The 27,460-nt window shown below is 36.6% G+C and overlaps 1 protein-coding gene across 13 annotated transcripts in view; it reads right to left on the reverse strand.

Moving 5' to 3' along the window:
• Positions 1–200: 200 nt before the first annotated feature.
• MECOM (MDS1 and EVI1 complex locus) overlaps positions 201–27,460 on the reverse strand; it is a 562,536-nt gene continuing 535,276 nt past the window's right edge. For 9 of the 13 annotated variants that reach the window (XM_047875120.1, XM_047875119.1, XM_047875130.1 and 6 more), the window contains 8 exons: positions 23,262–23,288; positions 17,418–17,584; positions 16,284–16,361; positions 12,397–12,566; positions 10,359–10,503; positions 6,634–6,870; positions 5,614–5,797; positions 201–1,777 (listed from right to left, as the gene is read on the reverse strand). In XM_047875120.1, the coding sequence (XP_047731076.1) occupies positions 1,643–1,777; positions 5,614–5,797; positions 6,634–6,870; positions 10,359–10,503; positions 12,397–12,566; positions 16,284–16,361; positions 17,418–17,584; positions 23,262–23,288 (1,143 nt within the window). In that variant the 3' untranslated portion in view covers positions 201–1,642. The remainder of the gene's footprint in view (positions 1,778–5,613; positions 5,798–6,633; positions 6,871–10,358; positions 10,504–12,396; positions 12,567–16,283; positions 16,362–17,417; positions 17,585–23,261; positions 23,289–27,460) is intronic. The other 4 variants (XM_047875123.1, XM_047875122.1, XM_047875131.1 and 1 more) reach the window with 2 other exon arrangements.

Consider the following 27,460-nt stretch of genomic DNA (forward strand, 5'->3'; position numbering starts at 1 on the left):
AAGAATGAGTCAGCGATATCCCAATTCGTGGTGGGTCAAGGTCTATTCCTACATCATCTCGAAACAATACACACATGCTCTACACTCCATGTATCTACCAGGGCATCAAGTCCCCAGATATCTTATCTTTAAATCATCCGATCCCTAGAGAAACTACAATTGCACAAGGAGGGAAAATATCACACAGTGGGAAAAATAACCATTTTTGTAAGTCTTTATTTTTTAGTTGCTCCTCCCATAGTAATGCACTGAAAGGCATAACAGTTTATATTGTACAAAGCATTTGAAGAAAGTACCTCAACTTGCCGATTATTTCAAAATGAGATTACAAACAAACAAACAAACAAAAAAAAACAAATCTGGTTCTTCAATAAAGGGCAAAATAACTGAATACAGTCTGTTATTTACTTCTCTCTTTTAACATAAGGTCTGGAACACTTCATTTTACAAATAGGATTAACATGAACATAACATCGCACAAGCTTGCAGACGACCAGCATAAAATATGGGGTACAGTTTTTAATTAGAAGAATCATGCTTTCATGAAAGAAATTATAATCATTTATACAATTGAATCGATTTCAGTATTACAAAAACTAAGTTGCATCTATTCGTATTTAGCTCATTAAGAAGGAAAACAAAACAACGTCAAAAAAGGAATGTTAAGAAAAGCCAAACACCATTTGGCACTCCCACACACAGGTAGAGTCACCTTGGTCCTTGAAATTCAGAAAAGGGTGTGCCTCAGACGTCAGAAAGTAGTGGCTGACTGGAACAGTGCTGTTGTAATCAACAAACAATAGTTTGCCAACAAATAAATACATGGTACACGCAACACACACAAAATTAAACATTAAAAAACAGTGACATGATTGTCTAAAATTAAGATGTTATTACAAAGATTTGGCAAACATTTTATTAGTGTAGTGGTACAGCGGTACTGGTGATGAACAGGTTACTTCACTGACTGAACCTTTATGAGCGCTGAACATCCATAGTTTACAATATACACATACCCTTTTTCCCTAGTTTTAAACAATGTACTTAAGAAGGCAAACGTTAATGGGGAACAAGTACTCCCTGTTATCAGTTTCTATAATTATCAAGTGTGCATTTTATCCAACTACTTCTGTCTTCAAAGGGTTAAATTACATAAAACTTTAACAAAGAAAAAAATTAAATCTGTCATTGAAAGCAACTGTTCCCAATCATGTGTCGGGTGATCTTGTACAAAAAAGAATTCAGTTTCTATGGAGTGTTCATTCGTGCCAATGCCGACATCCCCACAGCCCTCACACCCACCCACAGCCCAGGGCAGGGCAGACGAAGACGCCTTCTGCCCAGCAAGTTGCTCATTCTCACTGAATCACGTTAAGTCGCATTGACCTTCCAGAAGTCAGCAGCTGCCTTTGCTGTGCAAAACAAAATATCGAGAATAAATAGTTTCTTTTTTTTTCTTTCTTTCTTTTCCTTTCTTTTTCTTTCTTTCTTTTTTTAAGCATTCAGTTTAAGGTCACCAGACTTTAAATGAGTGACCCTTCAGGTTTCTAAGGCATTCTGCTCAGCAGTCTTTTAAATAGTCCTAGATGAAAGAGCCATGCTACTGTTGGACTTGGTCCCACTCTGGTCGACCTTGGTAATGTCATACGTGGCTTATGGACTGGATGGCACTGGATTCCGCAGCAGCCCTTGCCATACTGTGCCACACGTTGGAAGAACTGTGGGATGTAGAATGGAGGGACTCCTTGTCGGACAATGACAACATCATAGCATATGCCTGGGGTGAAGAGGAGACACTTGGTAAGTGGCATTGGAAAACATCACTTTCAGCTTGAAGAATATTGCTGGTGAGTGTTAGCAGAAGAAGGGACCCGGAGTAGGAGCACCCCTCATGGTATGTTTGGAAAAGTGTGGGGCATTTTGTTTCTGTAATGATGTGGTGTTACTGCTGGCCTTCAGTGCCCAGGGGCCACAAAAGTATCTGCTCTCCAGGACAAAAAAAGTGAATTATCCTGCCTAAAATGTCAACAACACCTCCACTGAGAAACATGAGTCATCCCCCTGCCCAACCATAGATACGGTCATCCATCCGCTCTTCATGCCCATGTTCAACGCACCAAAAATATTATTGTGTGTCAATGACCGAAACCACAGATATAAGCAGGGTATAGACCTGCCTTGACAGCACTGGGGTCTAGTAGAAGACACGGTCCCACCAACTCCTGCATTTTATAACTGAGAGCACTGAGATGACATGACTCACCCCAAGTCACTCAACTGGACCAGTCACTCAACTGGAGGAGGCATAACTACAATGGATTTCTGCCCAACTTTTATTTATTTTATTATTATTTTTTTTAATTTTTATTTTTGGGACAGAGAGAGACAGAGCATGAACGGGGGGGGGGGGGGCAGAGAGAGAGGGAGACACAGAATCGGAAACAGGCTCCAGGCTCCGAGCCATCAGCCCAGAGCCTGACGCGGGGCTCGAACTCCCGGACCGCGAGATCGTGACCTGGCTGAAGTCGGACGCTTAGCCGACTGCGCCACCCAGGCGCCCCCTGCCCAACTTTTAATCCAGTCCTTTGTCTGCTTTCCCTCCATGTTTGATATATTCAAAGCCGACACCCAAAGACCTTGAAAGCTAAGGTGGATCAAGCCAGCCCTACCACAACCTAAAACAAAACACAAGACCCAACAACATTCTAACCAACTGGTACTCCAGTGTCTACCGAGCATAAGGTGCATGGCGGTGCTCTGTGAAGAAGTGCTCTTTCTTCCTCATTATCATGTCAGTTCTAAATAACTGTTCAGAGAATCCCCCATTTGCTGCCAAGTAAAATATTCAAATGAAATGTTTGGTCTTGACTTGTGAGTGAACTTTTCACTGTTGATTTGCTATTGTTGGTCTCATCCATTGCTAAACTCGCTTGTCAAAATGCTGCTGAAGTGGAATCATTAATGTCCTGCCAAAGACATTCCACTGTCTGTAAACAAAGACAAAATGCCTCTGTTGTTAAGCAGAATTTCATCTCTGAGAGTCATGCTGAGACATGTGGCCAGTCTGTGGTTTCTTCCGTAATCATGGCAATCAGTTAGAAAATCTGCCCTCATAGGCTGATTCTCATTTGCTGGGTCATTGCTCTAAATGTACACATTTGACTTCTATGTATGCTATTTGCCTTCTAGACCTCTACAAAATCTCAACAGATATATAAGGAATATTTCCTAAGCATCTACTCTGTGCCAGGCACTGTGCTAGGTCCTAGGGAATCAATGATAAAGAATATATAGTCCTTGTCCCTAGAAGTGTTTAAAATATGAGTGAAGTGAGCATTGAACTTTATTTTTATAATATACCCACTTTTAGAGATCAACATAGAGAATACTCTGAAATGTTTTTAACAAAACCCATTCTAATATTTGGAAAAATGAAAGGGAACATACAGAAAATTTTGGACTTCTGGCTTCTAACCTGCCTCTCTTCAAATAGCTGTATGACCTTGGGCAAGTTGCTTAGCCTTTCAAGGTCACTTTCTTCATATCAAATGGGGATAATAATAATAAAAACTTGCCTCCAGGGGCTGCGAAGGAATTACAAGCACTACAGAACATAGAGTGCCTGAAATAAATAGTACCTATTATTATGAAGTTAATCTTTAGGATAGGGTTTTTCAAAGAGGATTCTATGCAGAATGCAGCCACTGTCATATTGGTCAACTCTCTTGGATTCAATCACTATCAAAATCACAGAGTAAATATATGAATGTTTTGAGTAAGTCATCTATCTCTATTCAGATTCTAGAAAATAATAAATATAGAATACTGTCTTTTATATAGAATATAGAATAAATATTGCCTTTTGGTAATCAAAGGAAATAAACATTTTCATGCACAAAGATCAGTGCCTGCACATACCTGCTAATTAATAACAACTGAATGAATGAATAAAAAGTTTCATGAAATAAGGTTAGTATGCAAAAGGGACTGACCCTTTTTAAACTGATATATATGACATGATCAAGTAATACAAAAAATATGAGTTAGGATTGCAAAACACTAGTATTTCTTGTGATGGTAAGTCTTAGTCCAATTGGGCAGGGACTTTATGTCAAAATGCTGGTACCAAAATATATCACCTCTTTTATCTCTAGATTCTCTGACCCTTCTGTTTTCAACCATTTCTGACTATTTCAGGAATTTTTAGGTATTGTGTCTTACAATTATACGTATTTTACGTGGAATAATTAAAAGAAATTTAAAAACAGAAAAGAAAGCCTGGATCCCCCAGTATCTCTCTGATCAATTAGGAAGGAAGAATGGGATATCAAGTGTTTAAAAAAAATGCTAGCTACCTCTAATGGTTATCTGTAGGTAAAAATTAGATGTCTACTATGGCTGGTTTACTTCTAATGTTATAAATTAAAAAAATATTTTTTTTATCTCCACTTAATCGTAGAGCAGGAAGAGATCTTAGACCACTTTCCAATGAGGAAGTGGTACCTGCAGTCATGAAGTGATGTTCTCAAGTTCACATAGCCAGCAACTCCAGTGCTGAGGTGAGGTGTTTTCATTTCCAACTCAAAAAGAACATGGTATCTTAGATTTTTGCCGAATTGACTAATATTTAAAAATTTATATCATCCCACAAGCATAGTGCTTTTCCCAACCTTAGTTGAGATATGACCACATTTGCTGCTAAGACCAGCCCAAACATCTCAGCTAAATAAGAAATCATTTCCAAATGTACAAGCCAATAGGGTCACATGGTTTGACACGTCAGGTTTTGATACCTCCAAAATGGGCTCAAAATCAGTTAGGCCAAAATAACCAACAAATGTGGTAGGAACAGGAAATTTCTTTTCTTTCTTTCTTTCTTTCTTTCTCTCATTCTTTCTTTCTTTCTTTCCTTTTTAATTGACCTAAGTGAAATGAACAACCTGGTTGAGTGTGGATGTCAGGCAGAAAATACTGACTTCCTTTATTTTGTGATTAAATAATGAAGGCTATTTTAATTGGTATTTATGCATCCTTAAATGGATTTATTTTAGTTACCACAGTCCTGATTCACTCAATAAAAATTAATAGGCTTTATTTCCAAATCTGCCAGTAAGTTGCTGCAGACTTTTGGCAACTCATTTAATCTCTGATCCTTAGTCTACTCTTAAATGCTATAATTAGATAACTTGTTAATTAACTACACATAGTAATGGACCAAAAAAAAAAAAATTGAAGGCAGGATTCACTTTCCAGAAGTCTGAAAATATAATTAGGTTGACAAAAACTACAGATTCAAGCCAATTAGAAAACAATTCTGAGGTAATATATAAACAGGTGCAAACATTATGAACTATCTATACAGAAGTAAGGGAACTGCCAAGTAAAAGAAAAATCACCATAGGACAAGATTTGTCACCGAAGTCTCTGTGTAGAGTGCAGCCATGTTAATTGGTTAACCATTTTGGATTTGGTCATTGAGGCAAGATGTGAACATTTTGAGTAAAGCCTCTGAACCTGTTCAGATTCTAGAATATTGCAAAGAGAGAAACTAGCTGCCTTTTGGCATCAAAGGCACAATGTCACCATGATGCTGTACTACACGAAAATATGTACCTGTGACTTGGACTTTCTGTGTAACGGCTGTTTAAGTTCCTCCGGCACATGGGAAGCACTAAAAGAAGACAGCTCAGCTTCAGTATATTGATTATCTTCCATTTTCCTCATTTTGAGGCTATCTGTGAAGTGCCTTATATGATCTAGAGCAGAAAGTCCAGTTTTATATTCTTCCTCTTTATACCTAAAATGAACCAATGGGAAAGCACAGAGGGTTTTTTTTTTTCTGTTTCCGTTTGTTATCCAACCAAATCACTTTTCATCTGAATCTATACAGCTGTCAAACTTCATATTATATTTGCAGTATAAAGAAGCATGCATCCGTTATCAGGTTCTTCAAAGTGTTTACAAATATTGTACCTTAAAAACATATTTGTTTCAAGATTTTTCATAACTAAAGCACGTGTGTATAAGAGGTAAAGAGTTAAAGTCAATGATGTGAAATCAGCAGTGCAGTGGAGACACAATTTATAGGCTTATAATTTCCACTTAAAATAAAGCCAGTTATGATAATATTTAGTCAGCTCCCACTACCCAGACGAAAATATAATATTCCTAAAAATTTAACTATTTGGTTAATTTTTTTTTCCATTTAAAAACCTACCTGTATAGAACACATATATATCAAATTAGGTGAAATTTATCTCAATATTAGTTGACTTATAACACACCGGACTTTTGAATGAATTAGATAATGTTGATATCTCTATTTTACTTGGTGTTTTACAGGTAGGGTCTAAATAAATGACTGGGTGCTCGTTTAATTTTCATTTATACATCTATCTCAGGTTAGAGTTTCCCAAACAGCAATGTATTTGTAGTCTTGTGGATTATGTTGATGGCCACCTTATTTTCATCTAATCAAAATGAATACAACAAACATGCCTTGTTAACTCAGCTTTGCTCTTATGATTCATTACTCATAAACTGCTAGCACCTGAAATGTTGTCCTCATGGAAAAACAAAGCGGAAGGAATTGCTGCCATATATGCATCTGCTCTTGCTTATTTACTAACTCACCTCACTGGAGACGTTTTGCAACTCATCTCCAGGGCACTGGCTTCTTCATACTCATCCTCAGGATTTCCTTCATGTAAATTGCTTGTCACAGGTTCTTTTCCTGTTTTTCCAGTAATATCATTGTCTTCGTCCTCCTCATCTAACAACACCTCGTCTTCTACTTCTTCGTCATCCAGTAAATCTGAATTTTGACTGGTCACCAAAGCTTTCTCATCCTTAAAATGACTGCCGTTCATTCTTTCAAAAGCATAAAAAAAAAGCAACAGGTCCAATTATTGGTTTCCTTTTTAAATGCGCAGCTAGCTTTCTTATCATGTCTTCCTAACTGTTTAGATTTCCAACACTTCCACAAGAAATTTTTATTGTTTATGCTTTATGGCAACCATGGGAAAATAATGTAATTCGCAAATGAGAAAATGAAGAAAAAAATAATTGGGTGATTATTCAGAGGATAAAGGAGCTTGTGGCAGAGCTGGAAAAACAATCTCAGATTCTTATTCCTTATCAGAGTGTTCCTGATAAATGATATTGTTATATATAATATAAAAAGCATACCAATGTTTGTTCTACAAAATGTCATCTAATTACCATAGAAGTGCCCACCAATTAAAATAATAGGTTTCTGGAAAATTCAGATCCCTGCAAAATAATGACCAATGCTTCAACATACATGCCTAAAATGAATCTAAGGGTTCAAAGAAAATGCTAAGATAGCTGCCAGGAACCAACCGGTATTTGTTATTTCTAGGTGATATTTGTGGTACATGCCACTTAGACATCCTGCTCAAACTTGGAAATGATTGAGAGCTCACTTATTTGTACTGTTTTCAAATTATCCTTGAAGGTCTGAATGTAAAAAGTTCCTTGTTTCCCAGAAGAACTTTGGGGTAGGAAATTATCTAAAAATGTAATTATGCAAATATCTTTTGAAGCTTACTTAGTATGCATGTCTAATATGATACGAAAGAATAATATTATCTTTTAAAAGTCATTTGTAATACTTTAGTTTGTGGTTGCAAGGACTGTATTATGTGATTCAAAAGTTTAATTATAAAAAAAGTTGAATTACATAGAAGTCCCAGTTGAATACATTTGAGAGCATTTATAAAACGAAGACAAACTTCTCAGGCTTTAAAATAAACATGAAGAATGTAAAAATTGAATTTAAGTTTCACTGTAATATTTACAAGGCAAAATTAGGGGTGCCTGGACTGAGTCAGTTAAGCAACGGACTTTGGCTCAGGTCATGATCTCAGGGTTTGTGAGTTCGAGCCCTGCGTTGGGCTCTGTGCTGACAGTTCAGAGCCTGGAGCCTGCTTCAGATTCCATGTCTCCCCCTCTCTCTGCCCCTCCCCCACTCACGCTCTGTCTCTTTCTTTCAAAAATAAATAAACATTAAAAAAAATAAAATATAAATAAAAGTCAAACTTAACTTGGTTTCAAATTGATTACAAATGCTTTGAACTACAGAATATCTCTTCCTAACCTCCTCTTTTTAAAGATATATGACCAGGGAAGTTAAAACACTTCCCCAAATTCAGAAAGTTTGTTGAAATTTAAGTTATTGCTACAGAAATGTATGATTTTCACACTTAATGGAACGATTTTTCAGATCATGGGAGATTAGGTATCAGCAATGTATCCATCACATTCCCACGTAACAAAAAGGAGTATAATTTAATATTTAGATTTTCCAGGGTAAATAAATAAACAAAACAATGTTGGGTGTGACAGATATACATAGTAAAAATCTTAAAAACAGTCATATTACCATTGTTAACCTTTTTATACAGCCAATCTCTTAACCTCTTTTATCAAAGAATGATGAAAACATGTTTTGCACAGACATAAATTATTAGTTTCCAGACATACTGCCAACTTGCTTGCTTGAATGGATTGAAATTGTTATTTTTTAAAAATGAAAGAAAAAGTAAAAGAACCAAAGAATGCATGGATGAAAACCAAAAGTAACAAAGCCAACATGATTAAAAAAAACTATTTGTTAATTATGCTTTCAAATGTGGCAATTTATGGGGGATAAATGATTCATCAAAAGTAGCCCCGATAGGAGTGGAGGGGGGTTAAATGACTCAATCTTCTTACTTCTGTGCTGTTTGGACATGTTGAAACCAGATGTCGCAGCTCTATGCAGGCTCACAAATTTCCAAGTAAGGGCTAGAAAGTCTGAAAAGGCATCTCAGAACCCAAATGGTGGTTTCTGTTCAACATCTCTTTTTGTATCGTGTTTATTTCGTTATCAAAATGTAATTTGGTAACTCTCTTACCTACTTGTTCTTACTACTTTGTATTTCTGATCATCTGCCTCCTCTCCCTCCTTCCCTCCTCTCTCGCTCACACTCTCTGTCTCTCTTTTACACACACACACACACACACACACAAATGGGCAAGCAGAGGGAAAGATATGTCCAACTGCACAAAGTCATAGCTCTTATCAGACTTCTTAGAAGCTGGGAAGGGTCATGTAATAGCAGGTCTTCTCTCCTTTTTCCATACACATGCTTTATACAAGTTGAAGAACAGAATTGGTCCTATAATTTTGTTATCTTGGGAAATGATGTTTGTTTGAAGCTTACCTTAATGTAAAAACTACCTAAAATAATTATTTGACTCTTCACAGCATCAAAAAATAGAGGACACAAACAATAATACTTGTTTGATGAAAAGTAATAGAACTTCATTAACTAATTCCATGTGATGTTAAAATTGACTATGTTACATCCTAATCTAACAGGCTACTGGATAGTTATGTTCAGAAAAATCTAGCTCTCAATATCAGATACTTAATTATAACTTACAGAAAAGAAAAATTAAATCCTGGAGTTTTGGTAAAATAATGTTTCATTAACATCACATAAAATGTAAACACTAGATAAATGTTAATTATTATTATCAGCAGCATTAAAAATTTTCTTTTTGAATTAAGCCATACACGCTTGACATTGATGATAACAGGTAGCCAGGGCACCAGGTCACTGAAAACAAGGATGATCACACCCAGCGAAACAAACATACTGAAATTAAATGAATATTCATTCACCTGAGAGCATACAGGTAGTGAGAGAATCTTATCAAGAAGTCTCAACTTATTTCTATGTAAAAGCTATTTACATTATATTCAATGGGTGTTTTATATATAGATATGTACATATATATATATATACACACACACACAAATGTATATACAGATATATATATTACACATACTGATAGATACATATACATATATACATACTGATAGATATACTCACATGTTATCTGTAATATACATATGATATATAATAGTAACCACTACTGAATCAACTGAATCCCTGTGGTGGCCTTCCCTTCTGCTTGGCAAGTTTTGATAAAATATTCTAATTAGTTATCAAGAGAAGCAGGGCAGAATAGTGGTAAAAGCATGGGCTCTGGAACCAGAGAGCCCAGGATGAGTCCCAGTTATTAATTACTTATGTGGCCTCTGGCAAGTTATCTAACCTTCAATATCTTCATTCCTTCACTGATAAAATTCCATAGTAATGGTTGCTACCTCATTGGGGTATCATGATAATTAAATTCATACATGGAAAGTGCTTAAAAGAGCATTTAGTATTTAACCTGCACTAAATAAATGCCAGCCATCGGTGGTGCTCACCAAAGTGAGCACAGCAAATCTATTTGGAACGTATTGATTTTTTTGAGTTTAAAAAGGAAAAACCCCGCTTTACCTCTCCTCTGTGTTCCTGGGAGACTGGCTGCTGTGGTTGCTGTTCCCAATGAAATTGCGAATTTCTGTGAAGTAAGCATCTTCTTTGTCATCAAGAATCGCGCCTGTACTTTCCAGTTCGGAATGAGGCGACGATGTGGCCGTACCTGAGGGGAGAGAGCCTTTTGTCAAAAAGACTATTATCAACATGGCAACTTATTTTGAACCTTGTTTCTTCTTCATCTGATCAGTGTTTCCTAAAACAGGTTCTTTTGAATATTAATAATGGTAACATTAGGAGGCCAAAGTCTTCCCCAGTTACCACATACATGCCCATGAAAGTCCCCTGGAGAATATTTTGAACCACTGAAGTCATGAGGTACAGTCTCCCAAAGGTGCTTCTCCCACAGTTTCCTCTCATTCCCACCGTGACATGAGAACATTGACATTCATATTATGAGGAAACAGGGTGAGGCAAATTATAAAGAGGCCTTAAATAGATTCTGCCGGAAGAAACTGTATACTCAGTCCTGGTTGCAATCAATGTGTATTTATTGCTCCTGTGTTAAAGTACGCTACCAAAGAAAGACTGAAAACATGCTAAAAACTCTATATTCTGATTTAGTGGATGAAGCAGTGAGTAAAACTTGACACGCCAGCCCAGAGACTGAGGTGATACAGCATTAAGGGGACAATAAGGGATCTGCTGTATGTAGGATGATCTTCAGCTTCCTTACCTATAAAATTAGAATCACAATACCTTAACAAAGGATGGTTGTAAGGTTTTTATCAACTTACACATTTATAAACACCTTATATGTGGCCCAATTTCTACCAACATTTGCTTCATGCTGTTTAGCTTTCGCACAAGATATCTACAACCCAGTAGTTCACCATAATAGTCTACACATTCACGATAAGAGGTGAGACCACCTCTCAGTTGAATAAAGTTAGAATCTGGGCCCACAAATAAATATTGAACTTGGACATGTTACATTTTTAACTCATTTAGTTATTTTCTAAAATACTTTTGATTAGAAAATTATGGGAGTATTCTGGAAGGGTGCATGTGGTTGGAAAGTGCCACCAATTTTCTACACTGAATTAGACTTTTGTCTCTAAAATCCAGTATCTTTAGACCACAATCATTTGACTTTTGGCTTAGAGGAAAGCACACAGCATATAGTTCTATGTAGTAGCCACCAAATATCACAAGCAATGTGCCTGTACAGGAAAGGAAGGATTAATCATAAAACAATTTTCTTAGGTAAAGATTACTACTTTGAACAACTTCAACTTTTTTTCTGTTTTTAAAATCTTTTCTTCTGAACCCCATGCTTGCTCCTTTCCTTGCCCCCAAGTAATTTTCCTGATTCTCTAGAAACTATCATTTCCCCTGCTAACTATGTGCTGGCAAGTCTGAGTTAAGGGAAGGCTAATTTTTTGATTCTTTTAACTTAATTCTACATCAGAATTTGTAACCCAAACTGCACACCACTATCATTTGCTATGGGTTACTCTGATCATGTCAACAATCTTTTACCATTAATCCCTACAAAGTTACTCTAGGGATATTCTCTGAACTGTAGAACTCCTACAAAAGCAGCCACTGTTTCTCAGTTAATACTCAGAGCATGGTATTCTGGGATGCCACTTTGGAAATCCTGCCATGCCTGGAGTCCGCATTCTGTACAACAGGTGGAAAACTGCTCCCTGCAATTTAGGAAATCTTGATTCATTCATCTCCTATGAGATTGGGTCATGGTTCTCTTTGTTTGCAATTAACAATTGAGACGAATCCAGAATAAAAAACCAATCCAAATAAGACCCCAAGTTACAGATTATTCAACAATCACATCATTCACATCATTCTATAATCTCAAGGGAAACATGTTGCAAATTTTAGGATCTGGTTCGGGTGTCAAAGTGGAAGGAGAGAAGAAAGATCACAATTATACCTCTTTTTTTAAAGAATAGTGGACATGCAATATTATTCACAATTATCTTTTAAAATGAGGAAATTAAGCCATCCTCTCCTCATAACACAATTGATTACCTACCCGACATGTTCCCATTCTCATGTTTCTTTAGGTGTCTGTCTAAGTTGGTTTGTTGACCAAAACACCTATCACATAAATGACACTTAAAGGGCTTCTCCTTATTGTGGATGTTACGAACATGCCTTTGCAAGTTGGAAGAGATGCTAAATGATCTGTCACAGTATTTGCATCTGAAAAATAAACACAGAGAAAATATTCACAACTAAATCAAAAGGTATTTCTCAAGACTAAAAAGCCAGATATCCAAAGTTATCACCCATTAAAACATTTTAGAGAAAAGGCACAGGCAAGAATCCTATTCACAGAGTCAAGATTTCAATTCCCATAGATTTTGATTCCTTTAAAGATTTTCATGACTTTATGAAAAACCATAAAAATAATAATAAAATATTGGTGATTTGATTGCTCCAAAATGGATTAGAGTCATCAGTTTTCATATTTTAGATAAACCTCATGAAATTAAGGACAGTAAGAAACAGTAGCATTATTTTATCTTCTGCTTAGAACAATACAAATAAATCCTTCCTAAACAAACATGAAACAATTCACGTAGTCTTCAAATAAAATACAAAAAGCATTCTTAAATTCAAAATTGCAGAGTCTGATTAAATAGTTTCTTAGTAAATTCACTTTTTATTTATTTATTTTTTTATTTTTTTTTAATTTATTTTTGGGAGAGAGTGAGACAGAGCATGAACGGGGGAGGGGCAGAGAGAGAGGGAGACACAGAATCCGAAACTGGCTCCAGGCTCTGAGCCATCAGCCCAGAGCCCGACGCGGGGCTCGAACCCACGGACCGTGAGATCGTGACCTGGCTGAAGTCGGACGCTTAACCGACTGTGCCACCCAGGCGCCCCGTAAATTCACTTTTTAAATGGATAATCCTAAAGGAATTTCCATTATATTCTCAAAAAGAGCAGCAACCCTTCCAAAGTTTTAAAACTGAGGCAATGTGAATAGCTTGTTCTGATACTAAAGACACTGATTTTCACAATCTGCAGCAATGACAAACCCACAGAGCCTTTACTCTAATAGACTTCCATCCGTTAAAAAAAGAAAATAAGAGTGGCACTAAATTCTCCTTTTGGAATAAAACAAAGGTCTTCATTAATCTCCGTTCTTCCTATTGCCCCCAGTTTTCCATTTCTATTTTTCTGAAAGAGTTTGTGGCATTTCTGAACCAGGTCAGTTTTCCAAGAAAGCACTTATTATTAGTTGGCTAATTGTTTCTGCCTTCCATGGGATTTAAAAAAAAAAATCATAAATTATTTTGAAGTTCTCTTTTAATCTAAATAAAAATGTAATCCCTCCCCCTCCCCACCCTCAACCCCCTAGCTCTTATGGGATAAAGAAGAGAAGCGGCAATTTATGGGGTATTCTCCTTTGGCATTTTAAAGTAAATATTGCATGATTTGTTTGTGTGGGGTTTTGTGGGTGTGTGTGTTGCTTGGGGGAAAAAATTAGCTTTCTCCAGATGACTCCTAAGTGAAAATTTCTAACTTAGCAGCCAGAAAATCTTTAACTTATTCTTCCATATGCGAAGGGCCCTTGTCCTCCCACTTCTAAATGTAGACTCAGTGGTTCGAGTGCTCTACATCAGAAATCACCCCATTCCACTCGAAGTGTTTGGGTTTCTTCGGCTGTCTCTACGTGATGCCAGAAGTCTAGTCAGTTCAGTGAGGAAAATAAATCTGTTAAACTAGTTACTTTGGCATAGTGTCAATAAACCAGCTCAACGACTGATTTAATTTTCCCCCTTAAACGCCCTGGCATGATGAGGTTCCCCAACTTTCTTCACTTATAATATTAATTTAAAAGTGTGTGAAACCCCACATTCAGTGTAGTTATAATATTTTAGCCTCTGCTTTTGAATATATATATATATATATATATATATATATATATGAGTCATGGGCTTCTCTGTAATAACTCTGTTGACTCCCAAAGCCCACTACAATGAGAATAATGATACAATAAGCACAACTGTGTTGTACCAAACAGAATAACCTAGAAAACACCGCTAGAGAAAACTTATACTCCCATCAAATGCTCTAAAATTTTTTCACTCAAAACATTTTCTTCATACATCATGAGTTGGACAGATTTTGTCTTTGACATGCTTCCAACTTTCTGCTCGTACGCAAAGGGGCTTTTCCAAATCTAATACACATCACCCACTCTAATGTAAATAAAATCAGCCAATAAGAAAATTTTACACAGTAATCATCTGTTACTTTGTATTTTTCCTCTGCTAACGTCCTAGCCAAAGGTTTGAGTGCTCCTGAATAAAAAATCATTCCATTCTGCTCCAATAAATTAGTAGGTGGTTAAGAGTCTAAGTTTCAAAAATTCCTAAAATGAATACATAACGCAGTCATGAACAATACACAATTCAGAATTTGGATGTAAACATGGGGATCATGGGAGCCTTTGAGATCATGGTGTAAGCTAAAAACTCTGACATGGGAGCTCCATGACTGGGTTTTAATTCTGGATCTTTTAGTACCAGACTTTACAGAAGGCAGTTAACATCTATGCATCTGCATTTCTTCCCTTGTGGAACTGAGGAGCTACATAAGTAATTGCTTATGATCTCCAGCTATGCAAAAATTCTGGCTTGCTTTCTTTTAAATATACATACAATAAGAGCACCATTTATGGGGAATAAAACCAGTAATTCGGGTACAAATAAAGAGTATAATGAGCATGATACAGTTGCACACCAGATCCCTGGCCATAACACAATGTAAGTGTTGAAATCTTTCTTCCACTTAAGCAGAATTCCTGGAGTCTGAAAAATTTTCTCAAAAAGGGAAATCACCTACCACCTGCCATTTTTCTATCTCTCTGAAACTTTTTATTTTAAGTCCACTCTATCACATATAAATTAGAAATATCATATAAAGGCCACTGTATCGCATATAAAGTAGAAATATGACTTGCCAATAGTAATTTATAAAACATGTAAGAAAGCAAAGAATTTAAGAAAACACTTTATTTTCTGAATTTAAGTCTCTCTAGTTTTCTGTTAAAATTTCAATCCTCTCCACATTAGCATTCACTGCCCTGATCCTTTGCTCATTCTTATATGTAAAAAAGTCTTTGGGGGCCTGAGTGGCTCAGTCGGTTAAGCATCTGACTTCAGCTCAGGTCGTGATCTCACAGTTCATGCATTTGAGCCCTGCATCAGGCTCTGTGCGGACAGCTCGGAGCCTGGAGCTTGCTTCAGATTCTGTGTCTCCCTCTCTCTCTGCCCTCCCCAACTGATATGCTCTCTCTCTCTCTCAAAAATGAATAAACATTAAAAAAAATTTTTAAATCTTTGAAACCTGAGAAATTATTTATTTTAATGTGAAAAGTGAGCATGCAGACAAAAATAACTTCACACATATGCAATGCATAAGAATTTCAAAGCAGAATCAAATTACAATATGACTTAAGATAAATAACATTTATCCTTTAACAAATATTCATGAGCATCTAACACTAGGCGCAAAGCATTGCACATAAAACAAGTAGATTATATCGTAAAAAGGAAGATGATGTTGATGATTTTAATTCTTTGGTAAATAATAATATTATAATTAGACACATGTCCCACGTGTCAGATCGCTGATCTTGACATTCAGCAGAATAAGCTAACATTCTAAAATGCTTATTCTGTCCTAGTTACTGCTAGACCTTTTAAACTGAGATGTCGGAAGCCTTGATTTAAAACATTAGGACTCTTCCAATTTTTATCCTAACCACTCGCCAATTCTTCTTTGACTCAAAACTAAAAGGGCATACATTCAGGCATGCAAAAAAGTAGCCTCCAATTAGAGGGATGAATCCACTCTAACTGCTATAATATTTACGAAGATATTTAGTAAAAATCATTGTCAAACCTGTAAGGCTGCTCTCCTGTGTGGGTTCTCAGGTGCCGTGTTAAGTTCGCAGACCTTGGAAAAATCTTGCCACAGTATCTGTTATGAAACGTGTTTATAAGAGAAAGTCAGCACAATCGACTTTATTTCACTCAAGCTGCATAGAAGCCAGATGCGTATTCCTGATTTAATTAATCTTGCATGGGAATCACATGTCTTTGGTATTTAAAATTTGCAACAAAGCCATTCTACAGATATAAATAACTCCACAAATAAAGGCTGCATTATGAGATCTGGTTGAATTTGCTCATGCATAAGCAAGCAGTTTATGAAAATAGACTTTAGTTTTGATGACCCCCATACGCCTCTTTTATTAACTCTATATCTTTATAGTCACAAAACTGAACCAGACAAGGGGATAAAAAAATGACAAGAGTCTGTGATTCTGGGTTGATGTAAACAGATTTCAAATGTTTCAACTCATTTTATATGTTAGCCACAGTGACAACTCTGTACATTGAGTGGTATCAGATCAGACAAGATTCTAAGACCTCATCCATCAAGGTATGTTCCTATAAAAGCTTTTCTGGAAAGAAAGTGACACATTTTCCAAAGAGCAGATAAATTGATATGCCTGAGTCAGATGTCACAAATTTCTGAAGGCAATTCAGAAATTATATGCACAATTTATTAAAGAAAAAGCAAGCTTTACTGTAATAGTGATGGGTAACAAGAAACTTATTAACTAGCTTTCTTCACTTATCGACCTTATTCGTCCTTTGTTAATGGCCTTATTCTTCAATGCCATGACAATTAATAAATGTATGCTTGAAGACAGTAGTATTATACGTTTGCATGAAAATAATTAACTATGAAAGAAAATTCATAAATATCAAAGTGAAACAAGTATTTGGACTGTTTCCAACCTCATTTATCACACCCAAATGGCCTGTGTTAAAATTCTCATTTAATAATAATTTTTTTAAACCACCACTTTTATATCTCCCTAAATAAAGAGTACTTTGAAGTACTTGAGATCTATCATGGTCACTCTTAATCATCCAGTCACGAATAATTTCCCAAACAAATGGCGGGGTCTTTTGAAATCAGAGGGGAGACGTTTGGAAAGTCAGCCACAATTGTCTTAGCAGTTACCTGCAGGTGTAGCGTTCTTTTCCTTTCCGCAGGAGGTTCTCTGGCAGGGCATTGGGAGGCGCTCTGAAATTGAACATGGAGGGAACTGACTGCAGAAGTTCACTGGCCTCTGGTTTCAGGGCACTGAAGTTCTCGAGCTTCTCTGCCATGTTTTCAATAGCTGACATCTGCAAGGCAAGAGCATAAGACCATGAAGGACTAGACTGACATCTTTTCTTCTGTAATCATCTCTAGCAAATCAAGAAATCATTAATAAAAGGGAGGCATCAAATCTGCTGAAGGCAGTAGACTGTAGAAAAAGGTTGTAGTGGCCCAATATTAGACAAACAACAAGAGGACTCGTGGATTTAGGAAATAACTAAGGTAGAATCATGCTTATACAATGCTCGGTGAACTTTTTCATAAGACCATGGTTAGGCCACTTTATGACCATTTGATATACAATTGAGCAATGAAACACATGAGCAATAATAAAGCCAAATTAGATGTTTATTACGTTAAGAGACAGCATTAGTATTGTGTTATGGATATCAACAGTAAAGTGGAAATTATAGGGAAAGGTCCTGCACGCCTTGCCTAGGTAATAAAAACCATAGGAAGCATGGCATTCCATGAAGAGAATTCACAGCATGGAAAACATCAAGTGTTCCAAAGTTACAGTTTAAGCCAGATGGGTGGACTGCAGAAAAAAAAAAAAAAAAGAAATGTGTAAGAGGTGTTTTGCCTATGACTATGTTAACTTAGTATCTGGATATACCAGATTTTTAAGTGTGATCGTATACAAAGAATTTTGACGAAATATTAATTTGTTCTGGATTAAGATCAAGTTGAAATGACAGTTCATGATAGATCATGTCGTATAACTTGGCATGGGCATTAATAAGGGGAGTAGTTAGCGTAACCTCACTCTTAGAGAAATAATCTTGAAGAGCTACCCTGCCTAATTCTTCCCCTCAAGCATCTTAACTTCTTTGCCTTATAATCCTCAAGTTTTTGTCCACTTGCATATGTATTTGACAGTCACAATCAGAGGGTGGCATTTACTTTGATCCTTACTGTCCTTAGTTAGAAGGACTCACCCCTTTCCTTCAACTCTCCCCAAATGTTAAGTTTCCTTAGGGCTCATATTTTATTTGGAAGCTGCTTACTACTGAATTTTTAAGTAGAAAAGCAAACTCTCAGGCCATCCTGTTAAATCAACTCACCCATTATTTATTTGGTTCTCAGGCACTATGCCACCAGAGAGCTTGGAAAGCTGTTAAAAAGGTGTTTGCACTCTATATGCACTCTGTGTGTTTCTCAAAGAGCTGGGGTGTTAGACCAGGAGACTCCACACAAGGATAAAAATGGCAACAACCGCACATTCCAACAACTGTTCAATCCGAGAGGATGATTCTTTCCCTGATGAAATGGCAGGACACAATTGAAGGCCTAATTTATGAGCTCAGGTTCGAAAGAAAAGGTATCACTTCCTACTCAAAAGGAAAATTAACAAAATACGTATTCCATGGCTGGGCAGCTGGATGGAATACCACTGGCTCCTTACGGAGAAGCAACCTCTTAACAGAATGGCCTGACCATGACGCTCTTCTTACAAAGAATATAGTGCACGCCTGATTCTTCAAATGACTATTCATGTTGTAGTTAGCTCTCTTTTTTCCCTTTATCCTGGAGTCTGCCCTCTCATTTCATGCCCGGACTCCTAATGCTAGCTACAAATTGCAACGTACAGGGTACCACTGCCAATTTGCCAAATGTCTTTCATCAAACATGGTGCAAAAAATCTCAGAGGAAAGTCAAGATACATTTACTTGTCAGACGACAAATGTGAACGCGTTGGGAGGCGGTAGGGGCTATAAGCTCAGGGGTTTGATTCATAATCACTCAGCTGCTAAAACATTCTCCACAGATGCAAGTGGACAGCACATTTGTCACTATGAAGGATTTTGACACATACTGATCACAGGGCAGAGATATGGAATTGATGCCGCTGCTCAGAGAGGTTGGCGGAAATTCTGTCCCTACAGAATACGGTCATTATCCTCCTCCAGCCAGGGCATTAGCATTTTTGTCTTGCGTGGGGTTTTCCTTCTTAAAAATCAATCCAGAAATATTTTATGACACTATTTTATTTGCATTTATTCCTTCTAATTGTGTCTTGCAGAGAATCATTTGGATATTCCACCCTCCATGGAATAAACTGTCTGAGTGAAAAATGACCTCTGGCCTTCAAGCTGATTAGCAGAAACAAGCAAGGGTAAGGGTCATGATCGCATATATTTATTGGGAAGAATAGCAAGTGCATGGGTGATGATTATTAATGTTTTATTTATGTACATTTAATATTGGAGTAAAGTTTCATTATCTAGTGGTTTTAAATCATTCGAGTGTCCGCCCCGCTGACACTGAGATTCCTGTGGCGATATATCTTCTAGAAACACTTTTCCTTTTATATGGAAAATAGTTTACTCATGACTATTATTCTCGGCTTTCATCTATAGCACATATAAACTACAAGCCCTTCAACTTATTTAAGAGCAATTGGCTGTTGAGAAATGTGTCTTGCTTTAGTAGCAGCAAATATCTCTTTTTGAAGAAAGATCATTGCGATTACATTACTTGAAACTATTTCAATTCGGGGAAACTATCAAGAAACAAGAAAATACACTATGGGCTTGATGACTAAACACTGGCATTCTTAAAGATAATAAGAAAAAGAATAGGGGTGACCCGAACGCTTCTCTTGAAAAGCCACCCCCACCTTTGGCTTCTGGTGTCAAATGAAAAGAAGATTGAACTGGAGTGGAGAAAAGGGAGAGAAGGAAGATCGAAAGTCAACTGAGGGTACTTATTGACACCACACACACACACACACACACACACACACCACTTTCTGTCCAGCTAGCAAACACTCCCACTAAAAGCCACCATGAATCCTCCCTTTCATCTTCATGAGATTTGCTCTTACTGCACTTGACCTCAGTTGAAAAGAAGGCGTTTCCCCAATAGGACAGATAGAAGTGACTGAGATATCTGCCAGTTGGGTAGTTTAGCAATTCTGTGACCAACATCAGTCTGCCTATATCTTGGATTAAGGTGCTGAATTAAGATGAGCTAAGGGGCGTCTGGGTGGCTCAGTAAGTTAAGCGGCCGGCTTCGGCTCAGGTCATGATCTCACAGTTCGTGAGTTCAAGCCCAGCGTCGGGCTCTGTGCTGACAGGTCAGAACCTGGAGCCTGCTTCAGATTCTGTGCCCCCCCCCCTCTCTGCACCTCCCCTGCTAGTGCTCTGTCTCTCTCTGTCTCTTAAAAATAAACATTAAAAAAACAAAAGTAAAAAAAAAAAAGATGAGCTTCATCTAGTGTACAGGTCAAAACTCTAACTTTTTCACTCTGTAAGCTGACTCATGTGATGCTCCTCCTGAAATAACATGCATTTTACAAGAGAAGTAGTATGTTTTGACATTCATTTGAAAGTCTGGTTTGGTATTTTAGAAGTGAAGGTGAATTGGGATAAATGGAACAGAATCTCGCTACATTTATATTTCAATTATGAACAATCCAACGAAGAGGGCAATGTGTACTACTATAAAAAAGAAATTTGCTGAGAATGGGGAAAATAAAGGAAGAAAAGTTAGATCATATATTTTAGAAATGCATTTCCCTGTGTCCTATTAATGTCATACGCTAATCTCTGATCAGTAAATGACAGGGCTTTTTTTTTCCTATGGAACAGTAATTTTTATTTATATATACAATAGTTGTTGATGGTATCTGCAGCCAGATGTCTGGAAAAGGAAGTCATTGCACCCCCTTTCAGTCCCCAAGAGACTATTAACTTTATATTGACGCAAACTAATATTTAGACACAATTCCCTAGATCCTACCAAAAAATGTAGTTATCTCTCTAGTCAAATAAAGTTAGTATTTCTAAAAACATTTCAGCAGGCAAGATATCATCAACTGGGTCCTAAGCACTTAGCCTAACATTTATTATCTGGCAGCCAACAATTGATGACATAAAGAAGTTTCTCATTAAAACCATTAAAGTGACAACCTGATGATATGAAATGATATGTCCAATGGCACCATGAATTATGTGACTTAATGTTTTACAAATTAGATTACACATGTCTTTATCATAAAACAACTAACTTTTCATAAATAACTTATGATGGGAAAGTTTGTAGATTTGGGAGTTTTCTATATTTATTCCCTTGATAATCTTAAGAAATCTCAAAATTGTGGCCATTTGGGGGAAATGTTAAGTATTCACATTTTACAATTATCTCACTCCACGTATCACATTCAGCAGTCATGATTATGAAACCCCTTAGAATTTGTTTACCACTCAGAATGATATACTTTAATATTTTAGTAGTTCCCACTAATATCTATGTTTTATAATAAGACTATAAATCATGGCTCTGAAAACCTTATGATTCAGGGAATGGATGTGTTTCCAAAGCACTGAAATGGCAGTTGCTACCATTGCATCACCAGGAAAGGGGGTCTAACTTAAAATCTGGATTGGCTTCGTATAATTGGTAGAACCATTGGGCGTGCTATGTAGGAGATAGCATATGACAAATAAAGAAGCCAATGACATAGATATTGTCAAGTAATATGCCACCTTATAAAGGATGAGGACCCTGAGGCATGATACTCAGGATGGATCTCTGCCCGGAAAGGCAGAAGAGAAACACTGGAAATACAGGTCATGGTCATCAAAGCCCAAGCCCATCAACTGCACAGCTTTGTCTAAGGAAGTCTTAGTCTCTCTCTCTCTACCCCTGCCTCCTTCCCTGTTCCTCTTTCTCTCTTCTTTTTAAATAAATGGACTTTTGAAATAAATGGACTTAATTCCTGTCTATCAAAATGAGAAAAATCACAACTCATCCCATATTCCACAGAAGAAATAAAATGGAGGAATTTCTGGTAAAGAAAATCTAATGTCAGAGAAAATAGGCAAGTGCTAAAGTGTTCCAACTTGAACTGACTGATACATTTCTATATGGTGACCAAAAAAATTGACCCATATTCCAGGACTTTACTCATATCTCAGAATCAGAATAATTTTGAGTAAAGAAGAGACTGAAGGTGTAGAATTACATATGATTAGAAGAAATTCTGTAATATGTGTTATTTATATGTATTTCCATTGACCCAAGGTTTATTTGGGAGTGAAAAGTAAACAAGCAGTATTCTTTGCATTTTGGACAAAAAAGAAAGCTAATACCTAGCATCACTACCTGACAACTGACTGTATCTGGAAATAGAAACAAATTTGAGGAAGTGAGACCCAAGGCTAAAAGATCCATTTCCTAGTTAGACATGGATTTCTAAACATTTAGTCTTATTATTCCAAATAACCAGAACCAAGTTCTGCCCTGGGATATACGGATGTGGATTCCAATGTCAGCTTGTGTCTACATGTAGGTTCAGGTTTTAACCTTTTGAAGGCTTTATCAAAAGCATCTTTAACATGCTGATATAGGCTCCCCCAAATAATGGTTGTTTCCACTTAGTGACCCATTTCGAAGGCTCTTTTAACAACATGCTCCCAAGTGCCGAGAAGGAGTTCTACATCAAGGTATAATTACATGGAATGGGTCACATTTATAAAATAAACTTCTTTCTGTAAACAATTTCTAGCACACTAAATGCCCAATTAAAATGGAAGGTATTTTGCAGCTTGACAAAGCGGGAAAACTATCCGCTGAAGCCATATCATTTAATGGAAAGTGGCTCAGAATCCTTTATCATCTGTACAGCACTTTATAATATAAGTTGTTTTCCTTTTAATGCTACATTATTTGAGTCAAAAATATAAGTAGGAAACTTACCCAAGTTCTCTGATCAGGCAGTTGGAACTGGGAGCAAAATTGAAACAAAAACAAAAAATTACTTCTGTATCAGTATCTTTATTGCAATCTATCCTTTGAGAAATTAACATTTATACGGACTTTGTAATTTTTGCTTATCATGTAACTGTACCTTGAGTAAAGGCTTTGGAAATGAAACTTAAATGTTTTTATAACACTGCTGGATTTCCTCTATTTACCTAAATTAAATTTTAGAATCAAGGTTATAAACCAGACTGTTCTTTCTTCCAAGAAAGCCAAACACTACCTACTACCACCAAATCTTAAATAGCAAAGTAGATACTTCCTTATTTGTTTTTACTCACTGTAAAACAAGACTCCTAAACTTTAATAAATAAAACTTAAGCAATTTCCTGAAAAAAAAAATCTAGTCTCTTGCATTTTTATAATGTTAATAAGAAAGAAAATAAGATATTTACTCGAACGTGAATTATTAAGTAACAACAAGGTAATGTGCTGGGAAATGCACTGCCTGACTTTTACAAGCATGGGACTCAGACCATTAGCAGTCAGAACACATAAGGATATTAATTAAAAGTTACCTATGTCAACTTATGACAAGAATCACTTGGGAAAACTTCAGTGAGCCGGGAGCTCTTCCAGGAAACACAAACGTTATATCCTTAAAGTTATCATTTTGCTTGGGTAAAGGAGCTATATCTTGCTTTTATAAGTTATGGTGTCTTTAATAAGGAAGATACATAGTTTTTTAAGGGTAAAAGATTTATTGCAGAGGAAATCTAACAATAAGAAACACTTTGTCAAAAGCAAAATAGAAGGGCAAAAGACTTAAGTAATTTTCACATCAATATATAAAAGATAACTTGGAAAAAGACTAACTTTTTCCCAGTTCTATGGGATACAGTAACAGGGTAGTCAGACACTTTAAAAAGAAGAGAATAAAAATGAAGGCATAAAGGACAGAAACAGAGTTTCTGTTGCAGATATACACAAAGCCAAACATCTGGAAATAAAATGTATTAATAACCAAAAATATATTTAAAATATAGGCAAATCAAGGAATAGCCAGTTTTACAGTAACACAATTACCAAATGATTTCTATGGCAATTTGAAAAAGCTAGCAATGTAAATGCCAAGTACCTAAAACACAAAGTAGCCAATGAAATGGACTTTCCAGAGATCGCACAATAATCCCATCCCCTCCATCTCACCTACTTGTGGCTGTCATTCTTTTTCAAAATTATAATCTAGACTAAGACTCCCCAAACAATTTTCAACCACATTTCTAGGAAGAACGTCCATAGTCCATATTTGTACCTTACATTTAACTTATTTCTAAAAGAAAACAGAAATATAAATAGTCCTCTAGTGGCCTGACACAGCAAACATACTTCTTAGAATGAAGTGAGTGAGGAATTTAGACCCTGAAAATGAAAACAAAAAACAAAACAAAACAAAATAGCAATTATCTTTTAATTTTGGTGTATGTGTTCTTATATCTTATAGACATTTTTGACAAGATTTTAAAAATATGTATTATTATCCCAAAAGTCAGTGAGATGGCCTAATAATCTTTTAATAAAATTCAATAAAATATCAATATCGAATTAAAATATCTATTGAGGTGTTCACCTTTCATTGATTAGGAATTGTGCCCTGGGGAGGAATATGCTGGGTACAATACAAAGACATATAAAAGTTATAAGATCAGACTTGCCCAGAGAATACCCCTACCAAGAATTTATATATATATATATACATATATATATATATATGTGTGTGTGTGTATATTATACATATAATTTATAATGTATAATGTATAATACATATTATACATATATATGTATACATATATATACATAATATGTATATATAATATATGTATATATATTTCTATGTTTTCTCTAAAGCATTAAGAGTATGCGTTCCCCTTGAGGCACCTGGGTGGCTCAGTTGATTAAGCATCCGACCTTGGCTCAGGTCATCTCACGGCTCATGACTTTGAGCCCCTCGTCAGGCTCTGTGCTGACAGTGCAGAGCCTGCTTGGAATTCTCTCTCTCTCCCTCTCTCTCTGCTTCTCCCTTACTCATACATGATGATGATATTATTATTATTACCCTGAGAAATACATAGGGAATGCATTATTCTCATTTGGAAGACAAACATACAGAAGCCCCAGAGGGACCATGTGATTTGCTCCAGTGTACTTTAAATTGGAAAATGAAGTAATGAATAGTCTTACCCAAGCATTTATTTAGCTATAAAATAAAGGCAAGGCCTGGGAGCAGAGGCAAAGCCTTCCATTTTGGCCTTCTGCTCTGTGCCACCCTTACTGCTGCCCAATGAGGCAGTACCAAGAACACATTAAGCATCTTTCCAAGTACTTCTAGACACATCAGAGCTCCCCTAAAGAAAGTGGGCTCAGGGGATGGCAGGAGGTCATTTTACTAACGGTTCTTTACATTCGAAATGGGATACTTCCGCATTCACTATAATGAGAGCTTTTCCTCATTTAGGTCCTTCCATTTGCCAGGCACGATGTGTACCATGTTATGTACGTTAAAACGAACCCATACGGCCACCCCGGTAAAGCTGGTAGGGTGTGCCCATTATGCTGATAGAGAGGCTCAGAGAGATGAACTGCATTGGTCCAATCCTGAGCGTTTTTGCAAATAAGCAGCCACAAAGCAGTCATTTTTGCTCCCAAATCCTGGCAGGTTGTCTTTGTGTTGTTTGCGTTCATTTATGGGAAAGGAAATCTTGAGACTAGGATGGAATTGATAGAGTACTAGAAAGAATAGAAGAATTCTGCTGAAACTTCAGGACATTTGAGGCAGATTTTCTGAAAGAGCAGACTATTTGGTCTGAAGGCTTGATGAAAATAAGGTGACCCAAGCTTCTCCCAGGTGACAGTCTTTATTCCACCTGTAGCCCAGTGATAAACGGCCATTACACATGAAAACAGCTACAATGTTTATAAAAATAATGAAATATTTCTGTAGTAGTTGGTAAACAGCCTCTGCTCCAAGAACCCTGACTTGCCCCCCTACCGTCCTGGCCTCATCTCAAAAGACCCTTCAGACAGCCCGCCAGCCAACAACTGCGGCATTAACATTGGTGCAGCAAGGACTTCCAAGATCCTGCTCCAGAATTCCAGGAGTCCATTCCAATTGGTCAGTATTCATGACATATGAGGTGTTAAATATGTTGACTATCACTCATGGGTCCTGTTCTAATAGCAGCAATAGGCAGTCACTTCCACCAAGACTTGACATTCTGGAAACACACACTGCCACTGTGCTCCTACAGGCATGTTTGCGAGGCTCTGAGGGAATGACTGCTGTTCTCCAAGTATGGCACATACATCTCATCATTTGTGATCCTTCACTCACTTTGGAAATAATAAAAGATAGCACATTTTCTTATATTATGTGATTAAAACACGCACATACTATAACACTTGTATGCACATGTAGAGTTATTGGTAGGCAAAATTGTTCATCTTATGAACTAGGAAATTTACTTTGGCTAGTTAAAAATCTGAATTTCAGAGAGAATAGGGACTTTACACCCAACTCCTTCATCCTACAGATAAGGAACTAAGAGCCAGATAGACTGTCACTCAAGGACCCTGAATCCCATCTTTTTTCCATCCATTACACCATGTGCCCATAGCACTTCATTTTGAAGTGATTAGTTACTAAATTTTAAAGATAATTAGAATATGAAAACAATTTGATTCTTATAACTAAAGATATATAACTATAATATCCCTGTGAGCGTTTAGTTATGATCAGAAAGTAACTATCAAAAAGATACACTTTTCATACAATATCTGACACAAAATGCATGCAATGTTCATCTTCCTTAGCCCATGAGGCCTAAAAGTGCAATTTAAATCAACCTAAATGTAAAATATAAATACCTGATAAACATTTATTATTTTATAACTCTTTTCTTTTCCATAAGGTAATTATAAAAATCATATCATTCCTTAGCCTTTCCACATCAAATGAATAGTGACTGGAATATTTCTAACCCTTTTACTACTAAATCATGAATTTCCTCACTTTGAAATAGAGAGAATTTTTGAACAATGATAGATTTCTCCAGCTAACCAGAAGATGGTACTTCAGTTCTCATACTCTGTTATTCGGGACGTTGGGAAAGTACTTGAAAAATTGACGAAAAGGTAGC

The sequence above is a fragment of the Prionailurus viverrinus genome, chromosome C2 (assembly GCF_022837055.1).
Source record: "Prionailurus viverrinus isolate Anna chromosome C2, UM_Priviv_1.0, whole genome shotgun sequence".
Classification (NCBI taxonomy): domain Eukaryota; kingdom Metazoa; phylum Chordata; class Mammalia; order Carnivora; family Felidae; genus Prionailurus; species Prionailurus viverrinus.